This window comes from Oryctolagus cuniculus, chromosome 16 (genome assembly GCF_964237555.1).
Source record: "Oryctolagus cuniculus chromosome 16, mOryCun1.1, whole genome shotgun sequence".
Taxonomy (NCBI): Eukaryota; Metazoa; Chordata; class Mammalia; order Lagomorpha; family Leporidae; genus Oryctolagus; species Oryctolagus cuniculus.
Genome location: NC_091447.1, coordinates 63,173,735 through 63,190,839, shown reverse-complemented (window position 1 = coordinate 63,190,839; position 17,105 = coordinate 63,173,735). Strand labels below are relative to the sequence as shown.

Genomic DNA, 17,105 nt, shown 5'->3' with positions numbered 1-17,105 from the left:
CTCTCTCTCTCTCTCTCTCTCTCTCTCTCTCTCTCTCTTTTTCTCTCTCTCTCCCCTTCCCTCACTCCCTCTCTCTCTCGAACAAATAAATGTTGAAGGCTTAAGACACATCCCCCCCCCAGGGCCAGCACCGTGGCATAGCAGGTAAAGCTGCCACCTGCAGTGCTGGCATCCCATATGGGCGCCAGTTCAAGTCCCAGCTGCTCCACTTCTGATCCAGCTCTCCGCTATGGCCTGGGAAAACAGTGGAAGATGGCCCAAGCGCTTGGATCCCTGCCACCCACGTGGGAGAACCAGATGGAGTGTTCCTGGTGCCTGGCTTCCGCCTCAACTAGTCCTGGCTTTTGCAGGCATTTGGAGAGTGAACCAGAGGATGGAAGACCTCTTTCTCTTTCTCTTTCTCTTTTTCTTTCTCTCTCTCTCCCCTCCCACCGTAACTCTTTCAAATAAATCAATCCATCTTGAAAAAAGAAGAGAGGCTGGCATATTTCACTAAGCCTAATGGTTTCCAGCTGTATCTATTTTGTTGCAAAAGAAAGGATGTCATTTTTTGATGGCTGAGTAATATTCCATAGTGTATTTATTCCAGCATATATATTCCTGTGAAACTGCGGGCTTCCTATTTCTCACTTGCTGAATCAGATGGTTAGTGCTGAATTCAGCCTGGGATTAGCGAGTGGATTGAAATGTGGTCTTTGCAAAAATGAAAGAAAGGAGGGAAGGAGGCAGACTGAGGAAGGGGGGGAGGGATGGTTATCTTAGAACTGTGCCTATGAAATACATGAAATCTGTTCTCTTTATATTAATAAAAAAAGTTACAGAGGAACTGTGCCTATGAAACATGAAATCTGTTCTCTTTATATTAATAAAAAAAAGTTACAGAGGAACACAGGACACACACATGCACAGAGGGACAACCACATGAGGACACAGAGAGGGGCAGGTGCTCAGCCACCAGCCAGGGAGCAGGGCTGTGGAAACAAATCCACCAGAGCTGACATCCTGGTCTCCAACTTCCAGCCTCCAGAATGTGGAGAAAACCTACCTCTGTGGCTTAAGCCGCCCAATCAACGAGGCTCGATTAGGGGAGCCCCAGAAACTGGCGTTCAGGGAGGTGCTGACATTTGCAGGAGCTCACGGCCCCGGGGGAAACACACACAGAGAAAAGGCGACCTCTGTCCATCACCTGGGGCCCCGCAGGTCTCACCAGGCTTGGCCTCCTGGGCTGGGCTTCAGGGGCTCTCGTCTCCCAGCGGGTCTGCCTTCCCAGATGTGCCACAGACTGGGTCTTGGCAGGCACCCGCCTCCCCCGCCTGACCTGGACACAGCTCACCCCACACAGGGAGAAAATGGCTTGGCAAGGATCACTCGGCCACGTGCACTTCTCAGGTGGACGGTCCCATCTCAACGTGGTTCTGAGGATACAGTGTCAGACCTGGACACACACCCCCGCCAGGGCCAACATCACTTCTTCTTGAGAGCCCACAGGCAGGGAACGGTATCATGGCACCAGCATCCCATAATGGAGCGCTGGTTCGAGTCTCGGCTGCTCCACTTCCAACTCAGCTCTCTGCTATGGGCTGGGACAGCAGTGGAAGATGGCCCAGGTCCTTGGGCCCCTGCACCCATGTGGGAGACCTGGAAGAAGCTCCTGGCTTCTAGCTTTGGCTTGGCCCAGCCTCAGCCATTGTGGCTATTTGGGGAGTGAACCAGTGGATGGAAGACCTCTACCTCTCCCTCTGTGGCTCTGCCTTTCAAATAAATAAATCTTTTTTATATATTAAAAAAAGAGGCTGTGATCAGGACTCAGGTGCATTTTGCCCACACTCCACACAGGGAGACCACCCACAACCACGCCCTGGCATTTCCCTCCCACTGGAGGTGGATAACCTGATTGCACCCCCAAAAAACTTGCTACATCCAGGATGCCTGATGCCTTTGGGGGCCACCTCTGGGTCTGCCCATGAAGAGGCAGGACCTCCCAGGAAGGCAGCAGGAGGTTCCGGGGCTCCAGGAGTTGGGGGGGGGGGGCCACCTGCTGTCAGGTTCAACAACAATGTTTCCGCTCACAAATCCAGTACGAGGTTTTGTAGCAAGGGAGGTCGTTCCAGGTACCATCCTTGTTCATGCTGGCACAGTCCTCCTCAAAGCTATTGTTGGGCTCATCCACATCCCAGAAGCTGCAGGAAGGGGAACAGGAAAGGCATGAACAGGTGCACCTGACACGGACCACAGACACCAAGCCCAGGGAAGTGTGAACTCTACCGCAAGACTGCAGATCAGCGCCTCCATCAAAACAAGAGGAAACCCCACCATCGGCCACAGCGCAGCTGAACCCGGAGGGTGTTGTACCAAGAGAAAGAAGCCAGGCGTAGAAAGGCAAATGCCCTCTGTCCTGCCTCGTGAGTGGAATCCAGAGAAAGGTTGCGGGGGGGGGGGGGGGAGGCGGGCAGTGGCATTTGGCCCGGGGAGCTGAGATGTCCCCATCCCACATCAGAGAGGCTGGGTCTGGGTTTCTCCTCTCTGCTTCTGATGCCAGCTCCCTGCACATGCGCACCCTGGGAGGCAGCAGAGGATGGCTCAAGGACTTGGTCCCTGCCACCCACGTGGGAGATGCAGATGGAGCTCCAGGTTCCTGCCTTTAACCTGGTCCAGCTCTGACTGTTATGGGCATTGGGGAAGGGACCAGAAGATGGAAGATATCTCTATGTGTGTGTCTGTCTGAATGTCTCACAACTAAATAGCTTTCTTAATTTAAAAAGTTTTTTTTAATTTATTCCCATAGAAATTGAAAGGAGAACTGTGGTTATGAGGAGCAGGTGGTGTGGCAGAGCAGGTTAAACCGCCTCTTGGGATGCCACCATCCCATATGGGAGCACCGGTTCAAGTCCCGGATGCCCCACTGCCAAACGAGCACCCTGCAAATGTGCGTGGGAAAGCAGTGGAAGATGGCCCAAGTACTTGGGCCCCTGCACCCACATGGGAGGCCCAGATGAAGGTCCTGGCTCTTGGCTTCAGCCTGGCCCAGCACCATCCCAGGCATTTGGGGAGAGAACCAGGGGGAGGAAGATCTATAACCTCTGTCTGTATCTATCCATCTCTCTGTCTCAGGGTCCCCAGGTCACTTCTGTGCCAGGCACAAACCTTTCTGTTGCTGAGAGCTAGGCAGGACCACAGAGGATCAGTAGGACCATCAGGGGGCAAAGGGAAGAGAAATGTGCCAACCATGACAGAAGAAGATTCTCTCTTTAATGCCAGTATCATTGGGGCCGGCGCTGTGGCATAGAAGGTTAAGCTACTGCCTGCAGTGCCAGCATCCCATATGGGCACCAGTTCAAGTCCCAGCTTCTTCTCCACTTCAATCCAGCTCCCTGCTAATGCACCTGGGAAAGCAGCGGGAGATGGCCCAAGTGCTTGGGGCCCTGCATCTACGTGAGAGACCCAGATGGAGCTCCTGGCTCCTGGCTTCCGATGGGCTCAGCTCCAGCCATTGTGGCCATTTGGGAGTGAACCAGCGAATGGAAGACCTCTCTCTCTCTCTCTCTCTCTCTCTCTCTCTCTCTCTCTCTCTCACCTCCCACCTCCTCCTCCTCTCTCTGTATCTCTGCCTTTAAAATAAATAAATCATTTTTTTTAATCAGTACTGTTGTACCAGGAAAGGCAGCGCTTGACATTACACAACCATAAAAACATGAATGAAATCCTTTAACTTGCAGTGTGCTCCATGCTTGGAGCTGGAACACACTGTGATACACAAAAGAAGCCAGATGCAGAAATACAGGGACCTTGCATTCCCCCTTACATGGGGAAGCTACAAAAACACTGATCTCAAAGAAGCAGAGAGGCACTGGTGCTGTGGCATAGTGGGCTAAGCCCCCATCTGCAGCACCAGCATCCCATAGGGGCACTGGTTCAAGTCCCAGCTGCTCCACTTCCAATCCAGCTCTCTGCTATGACCTGGGAAAGCAGTAGAAGATGGCTCTAATGCTTGGGCCCTGCATCTGTGTGGGAGACCTGGAAGAAGCTCCTGGCTCCTGGCTTCAGATTGGCCCAGCTCCAGCCATTGCAGCCATTTGGGGACTGAACCAGCAGATGGAAGACACCTCTCTCTCTATCTCTCTCTCTCTCTCTCTCTCTCTCTCTCTCTAACTCTGCCCCTCAAATAAGTAAATAAATCTAAAAAAAAAAAAAAGCAGAGAGCAGATGATGGGGACCAGGCCCTGCGAAGGGAGGGGCAGAGGGGATGGAAGGGATGGTTAGCAGGTGCAGGGGTGTGGGTGGATGGGCAGAATCACTTCTGATGCTCTGTAGCACACTACAAGCACAAATTCACTGTGTATTTCAAAACAGCTACAGATAGGATTTTGAAAGTCCCCAGCACAAACAAATGATAAACATTTGAAGTGATGGGTTTGCCAGTTACCCTGCCCTGGTCCCCATGTTAGACAGAGAGATGATAGAATAGATGAGTAGATGAATAGAGAGATAGATTCACAGTTGAGTGGGTAGATACATAGATATCAATGATATTAGATATGGATGAAAAAGTGGATAGAAAGATAAAAAGAGGCTATAAAAGAACAGAAAGATGTAGATGGGGAGGTGGGTGAGTGGGTGGATGGATGGATTGACAAACAGGTAGAGACAGACAGACTGGCTCATTGACAGGTGGGTGGACAGACAGATAAAGATAATAATAGGTGGAAAGGGATGAGAGATTGATACATAGTATAATAGATGGATAGATAGATATGGACTGAGGGGCCGGCGCTGTGGCATAGTGGGTAAAGCCGCCGCCTGCAGTGCTGGCATCCCATATGGGCACTGGTTCGAGTCCTGGCTGCTCCACTTCCAATCCAGCTCTCTGCTGTGGCCTGGGAAAGCAGTAGAAGATGTCCCAAGTTCTTGGGCCCCTGCATCCATGTGGGAAACCCAGAAGAAGCTCCTGGCTCTTGGCTTTGGATTGGTGCAGCTCCGGCCATTGCGGCCATCTGGGGAGTGAACCAGCAGATAGAAGACCGACCGACCTCTCTCTCTATCTGTCTCTCTCTCTATCTCTCTGCCTCTGCCTCTCTGTAACTCTGCCTTTCAAATAAATAAATAAATCTTTTTTAAAAAAAAGAAGATAGAAGGCTGGCGCCGTGGCTCAATAGGCTAATCCTCCACCTTGCGGCGCCGGCACACCGGGTTCTAGTCCCGGTTGGGGCGCCGGATTCTGTCCCGGTTGCCCCTCTTCCAGGCCAGCTCTCTGCTATGGCCAGGGAGTGCAGTGGAGGATGACCCAGGTGCTTGGGCCCTGCACCCCATGGGAGACCAGGAAAAGCACCTGGATCCTGGCTCCTGCCATCGGATCAGCGCGGTGCGCCGGCTGCAGCGGCGGCCATTGGAGGGTGAACCAACGGCAAAGGAAGACCTTTCTCTCTCTGTCTCTCTCTCTCACTGTCCACTCTGCCTGTCAAAAAAACAAAAAAAAACAAACAAAAAAAAAAAAGAAGAAGATAGATGTGGACTGTTTTATTGACAGATAGGTGGGTGGATACATAGTTATAGATGGATAAACGGATAGACAAGTAGGTGGTGAGTGGGTAGGTGAGTGGGTGGATGGATGGACAGATAGAATTGGATTTATTAGCTAGTTGATTGATAGGCATATGGTTAGATGTTGATGATCTATGGATGGATAGATGATAGATATGGATTGATTGATTGATAGGTGGGTTGATGGATAGAACAATAGAGAAAGATACATAGACTGACTGATCAGTGGGTTGATAGGTAGATGTATTGAATTATCTTGCTGCCCATTTGCATCGTTATTTTTTTTAAGTTAAAGAAGCAACAGCTCCCAGCTGGTTCACCCAGACCCCCCCTTGCTGTCTCCTCTGCCCACAGAGGAGGCAGAGAGACCCGGTGCACCTGGACACTTGCCTTAACGAGACGGCAGAGCCATCCAGCCACCTCCAGTCCCCTTCCTGTTTCCTGTCACTCAGCCCCAGCCAGTACACCCGCGGAGAGCCGTGAGCCTTGGACACAAAATCCTGCAAGACAAACTCCATTCAACCCTCAGGTCCTCTTTTTGCACGGTGCTCCCCCTTACTCTGCCCTATACATTCAGGACTTGTGAACGCTGTCCCCTCATGGCCACCGCCCCCTTGAGTCCCCATAGGATGCACAGCACGGTCGGCACCTCCCCACCCACTGCAGCACGTGAAGCAAGCAGATTCATGTAACTTCATGTAACCTGTGCACCCTCTGTATGCGGTTGGCCACTCCCACACACGCACGCACACACACACACACACACACACAAGCCCATGTGCTCATCCCCAGTGTGAGACGATGGTGGGAACTTCCAGGGACATGACCTAACGGGAAGGGGGCTCAGCCATTTGGGGGCATCCGCTGGTGTCTTGGAGGGAGTCGCTTCCCATGCAAACAGATTGGTATAAAAGCCAAAGCAAAGCTTGGGGCAGACATGGTGGGGTTAAGCATCCACTTGCAATACCAGCACCCCATATCAGAGTGCTAGTTGAGTCCCAGCTTCTGATCCAGCTCCCTGCTAATGCATCTGAGAAAGCAGTGGAGGATAGCCCAAGGGCTTGGGCTCCTGCACCTGTGTGGGGGACCTGGTGGAGCTCCTGGCTCCTAGATTCAGCCTGGTCCAGCCCTGGCTTGTTACAGATATTTGGGGAGTGAACCAGCAGACGGAAAGATGGAAGATTCCCTCTCTCTCTCTCTCTCTCATCCTGTCTTTCGAATAAATGAAACTGTAAAAAAAAAATGAGTGAAGTGGGGAGAAACACGGAGAGAAAGAGGCTTCCTGGCTTGGGTCTTTTGAAAGCAGAGGCTTTTGAGAGAAGAGAAAGGACTTAGATGACAAACAAATGATGGGGAGGAAAATGTGGTCGAAGCATGAAAACCAAACCCCTGTGCGAGACAAATTAACCTGTGGGGAGGGAAATGCGGTCATGGGGACAGGTGGAGAAGAGAAAGCGGATGTGAGAGAGCATTCAGCAGCCGTGGAAATGCGACAAATCGCGGTTGGGTTGGCGCTGATACAGGTGCGTGGGTCCGTCAGCGCTCACAGAACATTCACACTCCACCCACGCAACTCAGCACCGGCCCAAGTTTTATGAACAGGTGGAGAGGAGAGGGTCTCCATAGCAATGGAAGCCAGGCCCACGAAGACCAGGTGAGAGGCTGGGAGACAGAGAGAGAGAGAGAGAGAGAGAGAGAGAGAGAGGAACTTGTAGCTCATCCATGGGATTCCCCAGGTGATGGCAAAAACCCCAGATGGGCTGGGGGACTGCCTTTATTTATTTTTCATTGTTTTTAAGATTTATTTTATTTGAAAAGCAGAGTTACAGAGACAGAGATCTTCCATCTGCTGATTCACACCCCACACGAACGCACTGACCAGGGCTGGGCCAGGTCCATTCCAAGAGACAGGAGCTCCATCCAGGTCTCCCACACGGGTGCAGAAACCCAAGCTCTTGGGCCATCCTCCACTGCTTTCCCAGGCCACAGCAGTGGAGCAGCCGGAATTCAAACTGGTGCCCATAGGATCCCATAGGATGCTGGTGTTACAGGCAGGGGCTTAACCCGTATACCACACACCAGCCCCTATATTTTAATTTTTTCTTACAAATTTATTTACTTAATTGAAAGACAGAGTTAGAGAGAGAGAGAGAGAGAGAGAGAGAGAGAGATCTTTCATCTGCTGGTTCACTCCCCAAATGCCCACAACAACCAGGGCTGGGCCAAGCTAAAGCCAGGAGCCAGGAGCTTCTTCCAGGTCTCCCATGTGGGTGGCAGGGACCCAAGAACTTGGGCCATCTTCCACTGCTTTCCCAGGTGCATTAGCAGAGAGCTGGATTGGAAGTGGAATAGCCGGTACTTGAACCAGTGTTCTGATACAATGCCAACATCACAAGCAACAGCTTAACCCACTGTACCACAATGTCCATATCTATATTTCTATCACCTATCCATGATCTCTGTATCATCTAATTATCTACCTACCATCCAATTCTCTGTCATCTATCCATTCACCCATCTACTCATCTGCCTGTCTCATCATCTCTCTATTCCTATCTCTCTTAGCCTTGTGTCAATTACATGGAGCCACAGAGGGCCTCAGGGTCACTTATTCCCCAGAGTAGGACAGAGTGGGGAGAAATAGCCTTGTGTACATGAAGAGCAGGGAAGAGGCACAGAGACCACCAGACCCCTCCCACAATCCAGCTCTTGCTCACTGGAACGTGGAACTCAGGATGACTGACAGCTCCAGAAAACCAGAAGGAACATCCCTTGCTACCTGCCACACCACCACTGGATCCGAGTCCAAGACAGTAGACCTACCTCCAAGCCAATTGGGAATTATATTAAACATAAATGGTCTAAAAACACTAATTAAAAGACAAAGACCTAATTAAATACTGTCTACTATAAATGTGCTTTTAAAATAAGGGCATAGAAAGGTTAAAAATATAAGGGGCACTGGTGTCTAGGTGAGTGGTTAAAATGCTGCTGGGGTAGCGGGTTGAGCCAATGCTTCTGACACTGCAGAGCACCAGTTCAAGTCCTAGCTGTTCCACTTCCAACCCAACTTCCTGCTAATGTGCCTGGGAAGGCAACCAGAGATGGTCCAGGTGCTCAGGGCCCTGCCACCCACACAGGAGACCCAGATGAAGTTCTCAGCTCCTGGCTTGGCCTGGCCCAGCCCCCAGTGACATCAGCATGCAGGGAATAAACCAGCAAATGAGACCTCTTGCTCTCTCTCCCCCCACCCCGCCATCTTACTTCCCTTTAAAATAATTTTTTAATTATTTTTAAAAACTGAGACTGGTAGCAGCTAAATCAACACAATCAGGATCTGAACTCATAGCATCCTCTTAACCTCTGCCTGAGCCTCTCTCAGTATGAGCTTGCTTTTAAGCTTGAGTAGCTCAAAATTAATCCCAATTTCTCTCCATCCAAGGATGGGAAGGGTGTGTGAACCCCAGAGATTGGCAGCCTGGCCCTGCTGGCTCTCAAAGACTCCCTGGGGACTACTCACCTGCTCAGCAAAGCTATTGATGATGACCAAGTGGGAGAAATTCTCCTGGCAGAAAACCAGGGCTCCATCCCACGACTTGGTGCTCTGGGAGAAGTAGTAACATTTGCCCTCAAAGGGGACCCAGCCTTCTGGGCAGATGCCTCTGGTGCAGTCTGGGGACAGAACACAGCACTGTCAGAGCAGTTCCAGAGCCAGAGCGACATGCATGGTGCACCATGTGCAGTGGTACATGCTGTGCACTGCTCAACTCCAGGGCAGCATCATTCACACAGACTGCACTGACAATCACTCTCGCGGGGTTGTGCACTGTGCCACCCCTGCCACAATCTCCATTTCTGGGCAGCTCCCCAAGTTCCACTCACCTAATAAACCCCGAAGTTCCACCAAGGACTGGTTGGTGTCCAATCTTATTTTGTCCAGGTCTTTCTTCAGGCCTGCCAGCCCTGCCATGCCAGTCACTGTCAGAGGGGGCGGACTTGAGTGCTGGAGACCCAGAACCCCAGCTGTCTGCCCGCCCACCCACCCACTGCCGACAGAAGGTGCACCCAAGAGAAGCAGGAGCTGTATCCGTGTTCCAGCAGGTCATGGTGAACGCCAAGTGAAAGGTTTCGCACTGGGCTCCGGACGATGGGTTTTTAAGCAGAAGAGGAGCTTGGTATGAGGCTTGTGGTGGGCATGGGGAGACCAGCCCAGTCCAGAGGTTCTTCTACAGCTAATGTGTCCATCCTCACTACCCAGCCCCCTCAGACTCTGACTTCATCCAACAATCCCTCGCTCATGGGATGCCCCATACATCATAGGAAACAGAAATATAAGGTAGACATGGATATAGAGATAGCTGAGGGTGATAGAGAGATATAGATTGTGTGCAATATATAGATACAGAGTGGATACAGCTAACACACACAGAGAGACACAGGTGACACACAGATGGAAATGATACAGATAGAGTAGACACAGGTAAAGATAATATAGAGATAGAGAGAAATCAGATATGGATAATTCTCTATACATATAAATACAGTTATAGATTCTTTGTAGATATAAAGATGTAAATATAGATACGATATAGATACAAGAACAGATGGATAGAGATTACATAGATAGCGACATAACAGTGGATATAGATTCTATATAACATAGATACCGATTCTGTGTAGACATCAGTGTAGCTCTACGGTAGCTGATGATGTATCAACACAGCCATACAGAGACAGACGTATAGATGTAGATACATTCCTTCATGCCCCTCCCCCAAGCTCACTATTCCCAATCCAGCCCCAAGACCGCTAAATTTGTTTTGAAAGGCAGAGAGGTAGAGAGAGAGAGACAGGCAGAAGTGACAGAGAGCTTCCATCCCCCAGTTCCCACCCACCTACCCACATGCCTGCACCAGCCAGGGCTGGACCAGGCTGAAGCCAGGAGCCAGGAGCTCCATCCCTAGCTCCCCTATGGGTGGTAGGGACCTATGCATTAGCAGGAAATTGGAATAGGGAATCCAGCCAGAACTTGAACCCAGGCTTTCCAGTGTGGGGTGCAGGTGTCTCAGTGTCTAAGCCACTACACCAAATGCCCACCCTTGTCCTGCCCATTTTGCACCCTAAATCTCTCTATGCCACAACCATAATCTGCCTGTCCACCCCATTCTCCTCCCTTGTATTCAGACTGTTGTCTGCCACCACAGGGCCTTTGCACATGTTTGAAACACTCAGCCCCTCACCTGGTTAACCCTTCTTTCCCTTCAATCAGTGACTGCACCATTCCCCTAGGCAAGCCCTGTACGACTCCCACCCACAAGACACAGGTCAAGGCCCCTGTTGACATTTCCATGGAAACACCTCCCTCTTCATCTGCCCTATGCGGCAGAATTTAGAATTTCATACTCAGGTGGTCCATTTGATGGGCAGCTGTCTACACCTGTGCCATCCAATAAGAATATACTGTGGGGGCTGGTGTTGTGGTACAGCAGGTGGTGTCACCCCCTGTGATGCCCACATCCCATATGGATGCCAGTTTGAGTCCTGGTTGCTCCACTTCCAATCCAGCTCCCTGCTCATGCACCTGAGAAAGCAGCAGAAGATGGCCGAAGTCCCTGGGCCCCTGCCCCCACGTGGAAGATTCAGAAGTTCTTGGCTCTTGGCTTCAGCCTGGCCCAGCCCTGGCTGTTGAGGACAACTGGGGAGTGAACCAGTGGATGGAAGACCTCTCTCTCATTCTCTCGCTGACTCTCTCTCTCTCTCTCTCTCTCTGTAACTCTGCCTTTCAAATAAGCAAAATAAATGTTTCTTAAAAAAGAAATATAATGCAAACCAATAGCACACTTTTAGAGTTTCTAATAGCCAGAGTTAAAAAAAAAAAACAAGTAGCATGCATTAGATTGACATTCTGAATGTGTTCCCATACATCCCCAATACCATCCTCTCGATAGCTGATCAATACTGCACAATGATTAGCGAGCAATGTCTCAGTCTTGTCTTGGAGGACGGCTTTGAGATGGGTGTGTATTTTACAGTGAGGGCGCATGTCAGTTCAGACCCACCACGTCCAAAGGGGCTCAGCAGCCACCCCATAGGTCTTGGCCGCCATATTGGATTGCAGACACAACACACAGGGACACGGGTTGTGTCTGTGTTTGACGCGTCCCTCACTCTACGACTTCCTGTCACCCAGCTGGCAGGGATGGTGATGGCTGGTCTTGGAGTTGGGCGTGAGCACCTGTGGGCTCACAACCACTCACCATTCGCTTGCCACGCCACCTGCTGCAGGGTCAATTTTCTCAATTTGTCCGCCATCTCCTGGTCTGTGAGCAAGAGGCCAGTTTCAGCTCAGGTCTCTTCCCAGACACACACACACACACACACACACACACACGTACCCCACCCCCAGTTTCCCACTGTGCCCCACCCAGCCCTACTCACACTTAATCAGAGTCACGGCCAGGCCAACACAGCTCAGCAGCAAAGACGTGGCCACCAGCACACACACATGCACCAACAGTCTCTTTTCCTGGCAGCACCCGGGGCTCCCAGACCGCAGATTCAGCCAGGGCACCGGCGTTGCTGGGGAGGGAGGGAGAGAGGGGGTCGCAGAGGCAGACAGGGACAGACAGACAGACACTGGTGCTCCAGAAAGCAAGGAAGGGACCAACAGCAGAGCAAGACAGAGCTTTGTGGGTCCTGACAATACCCCCACCTTCCAGCTGACGGCACCAGGGAGAAGGAACCCAGATGAGGCTCCGAGTGTTTATGCAGCACCTACTGCATGCTTAAGCATCATGTTCTAGCCTCCTTGTCTTACAGGATCTGCAGCTTGTGACGTTGGCACCCATCGCCTTTGGCAAATAAATCAGCAGAGACTCGGGGAGGTCACACATGACCTGAACCCGGGTCTGTCCTTCCTGGCTACGAGCCTTGGTTTTCTACTCCCTCAGAACTTCCCGCCAGGGATCCTTGGAGACAGCCTGGTCTCCTCTGAAAGCAGAGGTCTCACTGCTCAGGGTCTCGCCAAAGAGTTGTAGGTCAGAGTCAGGTGCCCCAGCCACCATGAAGCGGGAGACAGAGGGTGTGCAGAGGCCATGAGAACTTACTGGCGACAGATGGTTGGGATGGAGATGGCTCCCGATGCATGTCTGGGATAAAGGGGGACAGAGAGTTATTCGGGGGCTGCTGATCTGTCTTCCCACATCAAAGACTCCTGCGTTGTTCTCTGCTCAGAGCTGAGCTGCTGCCTAGAATGCCTGCATCCCATATTGGAGTTCTGGTTCAAGTCCTGGCTGCTCCACTTCCGATCCAGCTCCCTACTAATGCGCCTGGGAAAAGCAGCAGAAGGTGGCCCAAGTGCTTGGGCTCTGCTGCCCAGGTGAGAGACCCGGATGGAGTTTTTTGCTCCTGGCTTTCAGCCTGGATCAGCCCCAGCCATTGTGGCCATCTGGGGAGTGAGCCAGTGGATGGAAGATTCTCTCTCTCTCTCTCTCTCTCTCTCTCTCTCTCTCTCTCTCCCCCTGCCTTTCAAATAAATAAATCTTAAAAATAATTGGGGGGGCTGGATAGAAACTCCCAGGTGTTCCCCCCAACACCTTGCAGGCTTCATAAAAGGGTCCCCACGCCCACAGCTCACCCAGCTGGAGAGATGAGCAGGTGGCAGGGCTGATGCCAAGGCCTGGAAAGAATCAGAAAGACAAATGGTGACACGGAGCTGGGCAGAAACCAGCAGGAGGATGGGGGGGGGGGCGACGCTCACCTGTCATCTGAGAGGATTTGTGCGGGAGGAACAGGATCTCTGTGTTGTTTCCTGGGGAGGGAGGGAGGGTTGCTCAGCCCCAGGCAGAACAGGGCAAAGCCGGCCCTGGGTCTCCTCACCCGAGCCCCAGCTCACCTGCTCGGGGAGGCCTCGGCGGAGCAAACGAACCTGGAGGAGAGAAGCGCAGTTGGGAAATTCTGAGGATGGGAACGAGATGGAGGGAAGAGGGAAGAGGGGCCAGCACTGTGGCAGAGAAGGTTAAGCCTCCACCTGTGACCCCAGCATCCCACAAGGGCACAGGTTCAAGTCCCGGTTGTTCCACTTCCGATCCAGCTCTCTGCTAATGCGCCTGGGGAAGCAGCAGAAGATGGCCCAAGTGCTTGGGTACCTACTCACTTGGGAGACATAGAAGAAGCTCCTGGCTTCAGCCTGGCCCAGCCCTGACCATTGAGGCCATCTGGGGAACGAACCAACAGATTGAAGATGTGTGTGTGTGTGTGTGTCTCCCTCTCTGTAACTCTTCCTTTCAAATAAATCAATACATCTTAAACACACACACACACACACACACACACAGTAAAAACTCCACAACCCAGAGGCCACTTTGGGCCTGAGCAAATGGGGACAACTGGTCAACCAAAGTGGGCCACAATGGGGGGACCAGATGGAGTTGAGGATGGGCCTGGGATTCAGGTTGAACTAGGTGTGTAGGTGGGGTGGTGATGGGTAGGGGGGAAGGGTTGTCACCCAGTAGGCTGGGGGGGTGAGGATGATGTTGAGACTGAGTTGTGGTTGGGGTCAGGTGCTATTGGTGCTAGATTTCGAGACAAAGAAAGATCTTTGTTGGGGAGAAGGGACAGCCTTGGGAAAGAGAATGGGATTGGGTTAGGCTGGTGTTGGCCTTGGAGGTGGGACTGTCAATCAAACAGCACACAGCCCAGCCCCCACCCCTGCATCTATGGGCCTCCCAGGAGGGCCTCATTCTGAGATGAGGGGTGTAGAGCCCCAGCCCCCCATGGAATGGCCCCATCCCAGACACCAGGGCCACCCATTACTGTAAGATCTGTCACAGCTAGGCCTGGGCTCTTGGGGCCTAAAGAAAACCCCTGGGGCCTTTGGAGGTATAAATGTGGGGAGCGTGGGGAGCCGGTAGCTACTCCCAGTTCCTCAAACACCCACTTCACACCCCTTGTACCTGCACCAGCTTTCTCCCGGGCTTGGCTTCCCAACACAGCCGCACTCATCCCCCAATGCCCCCCGCCTCTCCCTCTCCCACCATGGTAGGCACCACATCTCGCCATTGTCCTCAAGATCCCTCCCCACTGCCCCCCACCCCCAGCCAAGGCCCTGGCCCAGAACTGCCTTCCCCATAAGACTGGCAGAGCTGGGTCCCAGGGGCTCCTGTCCGCGGGGCACAGCAGGCACTGACTGTGTCCCCAGGAGCCAATGTTCTCTCCCATTCCCACATCACCCATCCCGGCCTCTTACTTGGCTTGGGGGGCAGGTCCTTGTAGGGTGGCGCTTCATTCTCGTAGTCATCTTCCTCATCCTCCTCCTCTTCCTCCTGCCTGGTCCCTTTCAGAGGTGACTCAAGTCAGAGACCAGCCCCCTCCCCAGAGACCCTGTATGCAGCCCAGGTCCAGATCACACCTGGCCGCCCAACCCCAGCCTCGCTAGGGGCCTACCTGTGTGGTACATGCTCCCAGCATTGGTGTACAGGCTGTGCATGGCCCCACGGCACACCAGGACTCTGACAACCAAGAGCAACAGCTGGCCAGCTCCCACCCCTTGTCCTCTCCGCAGGTTCTGATGCCTATCTCAGTTCCTTTTTTCCTTAAATTCAACCACATGCAAATCCACCTTGAGGGGCAAGGCCACAGACGAGACCCCACCCATGCTCTGGGTGCAGGCGCCGCAGGAACCTATGACGGCGGTGGAGCTGCCGCAGAGCAAAGCGAGATGTCCTTCCCGCGTAGCATCCCTCCCCCCGACACAGATGCTGCTCCCTGCAGAGGAACATATCCGAACGCCAAGGGCAGGGGCTCTGCATTTTATTTCTGATAGCAACTGAAGATTCCTCTAAAACGTAGGGGACCCGGAGACACAGCACAGAGGGTTGAGCCACTGCCTGTGATGCAGACATCACAAATGGGCACCGGTTCGAGTCCCAGCTGCTCCACTTCCCATCCAGCTCTCTGCTATGGCCTGGGAAAGCAGTGGAAGATGGCCCAAGTGCTTGGGCCTCTGCTCCTGCATGGGAGACCTGCAAGAAGCTCCTGGCTCCTGGCTTTCTGCCTGGCCCAGCCCCAGCTGCTATGTCCATTTGGGGACTGAACCCACAAATGGAAGACCTCTCTATCTCAAATAAATAAATACATAAATAAATGTTTTTGAAATAAGAAGTTGGGCTACCATAACAGCTTCAGAACAAGAGCGGATTAAACAAAACAGAATTGATTTCTACCTAGCAGTTTCACTACCAGCCACCTGGAGTGCCCACCAATGGAAAATCTTTCTCAGCAGGTGGGGAGGGGGCAGCCCCACCTCTGGTGGTGGCGGTGCGGGGGGAGGGTGGGGAGAGCAGCAGCTCAGCCTGATTTTCTGCACCAAAAGCTCAGGCCTAGGTGGGGGCTGGGGGCGGACTTCCCCCTTGTGATGCCATGGAAGTTCCCCTGAGCCGCATTGGGGCAGGTGATGGCACAGGGGTTGTAGGATGGCGCTTGTTCTAGAAGTGGGGAAATGGAGACGAGTCTGGAAAGAGTGCCAGATCGGGTCCTGGCTGCTCCCCTTCTGGTCCAGCTTCCTGCTAATGCAACTGGGAAGGTGAGAGCGTAATAACTCGGATCCCTGCCACACACATGGGAGACCTGGATGGAGTTCTGGGCTCCTGGCTTCAGCCTAGCCCAGCCCTGGCTGTTGTAACCATTTAGGGAGTGACCAAGCAGATGGAAGGTCTCTCTCTCTCTCTCTCTCCCCATCACTCTGCATTTCTAATAAATATGATACATTTTTTTTCTTTTTATTTATTTGAAAGATGGAATTACAGAGAGAGGTATATACAGAAAAAGAGAGAGGTCTTCCATCCACTGGTTCACTCCCCAAATGGAAGTTCACTTCATGATGGAAGGAGAAGAGCTGATCTGAAACCAGGAGCCAGAGCTTTTTCTGGGTCTCCCACGCAGGTGCAGGGACCCAAGGACTTGGGCCATCTTCTACTGCTTTCCCAGGCTATAGCAGAGAGCTGGATTGGAAGAGGAGCAGCTGGGACTCGAACCAGTGCCCATATGGAATGCTGGTGCTTCACGCCATGGCATGGACCTGCTGCACCATAGCGTCAGCCCCTGATAAATATTTTTTTACAAAAGAAAGAAAGCAAGCATTCCCACAGCATGAACAACAGAGGAAGCCAGCCGCTGAGCCTTGAAGCATAGTGTATCACAGAGCGTTAAACAGTGTCCAGAAAACACCCTTTGGCTACAATCAGTGAGGGCAACATGGCATCCTGCAGTCTGCTGCCTTGCTTTTAAATCACAGGAAGAAGCACCTGCTGGGATTCCACGTCACCCGGTCCCAGGGTCCCAGGGTGCAGATGCACATGGCATGCTCCCCTCATGACCCTGACACCTACCTGGGCTGCCTGTGGAAAGTTTGTGCGTCCCATGAGCCAAAGCAGGGTCTCCCCCAGGGCTTTCTGATGAGGCCTCACTGACATAGTTTTTTCTTTGTTTCCTAGCCCATAATGATCCAGAACCTCTGATCTCCAACCCAGCAGATCATGACAGGGTGAAGGCAGCCCCTGCCTGGGCAG

The 17,105-nt window shown here is 52.4% G+C and overlaps 1 protein-coding gene across 1 annotated transcript; it reads right to left on the bottom strand.

Annotated features, from left to right (window-relative positions):
- Nucleotides 1-835: 835 nt before the first annotated feature.
- On the bottom strand, nucleotides 836-15,111 carry CLEC17A (C-type lectin domain containing 17A). Its single transcript, XM_002723218.4, has 12 exons — nucleotides 14,983-15,111; nucleotides 14,786-14,872; nucleotides 13,433-13,465; nucleotides 13,298-13,348; nucleotides 13,175-13,216; nucleotides 12,645-12,686; nucleotides 11,977-12,117; nucleotides 11,796-11,858; nucleotides 9,421-9,516; nucleotides 9,059-9,210; nucleotides 5,929-6,038; nucleotides 836-2,180 (listed from the first exon to the last, which is right to left on the bottom strand). Exons 1-12 carry the CDS (start codon nucleotides 15,023-15,025, stop codon nucleotides 2,048-2,050), a joined length of 993 nt encoding a protein of 330 aa, XP_002723264.2. The 5' UTR covers nucleotides 15,026-15,111; the 3' UTR covers nucleotides 836-2,047.
- Nucleotides 15,112-17,105: the final 1,994 nt, after the last annotated feature.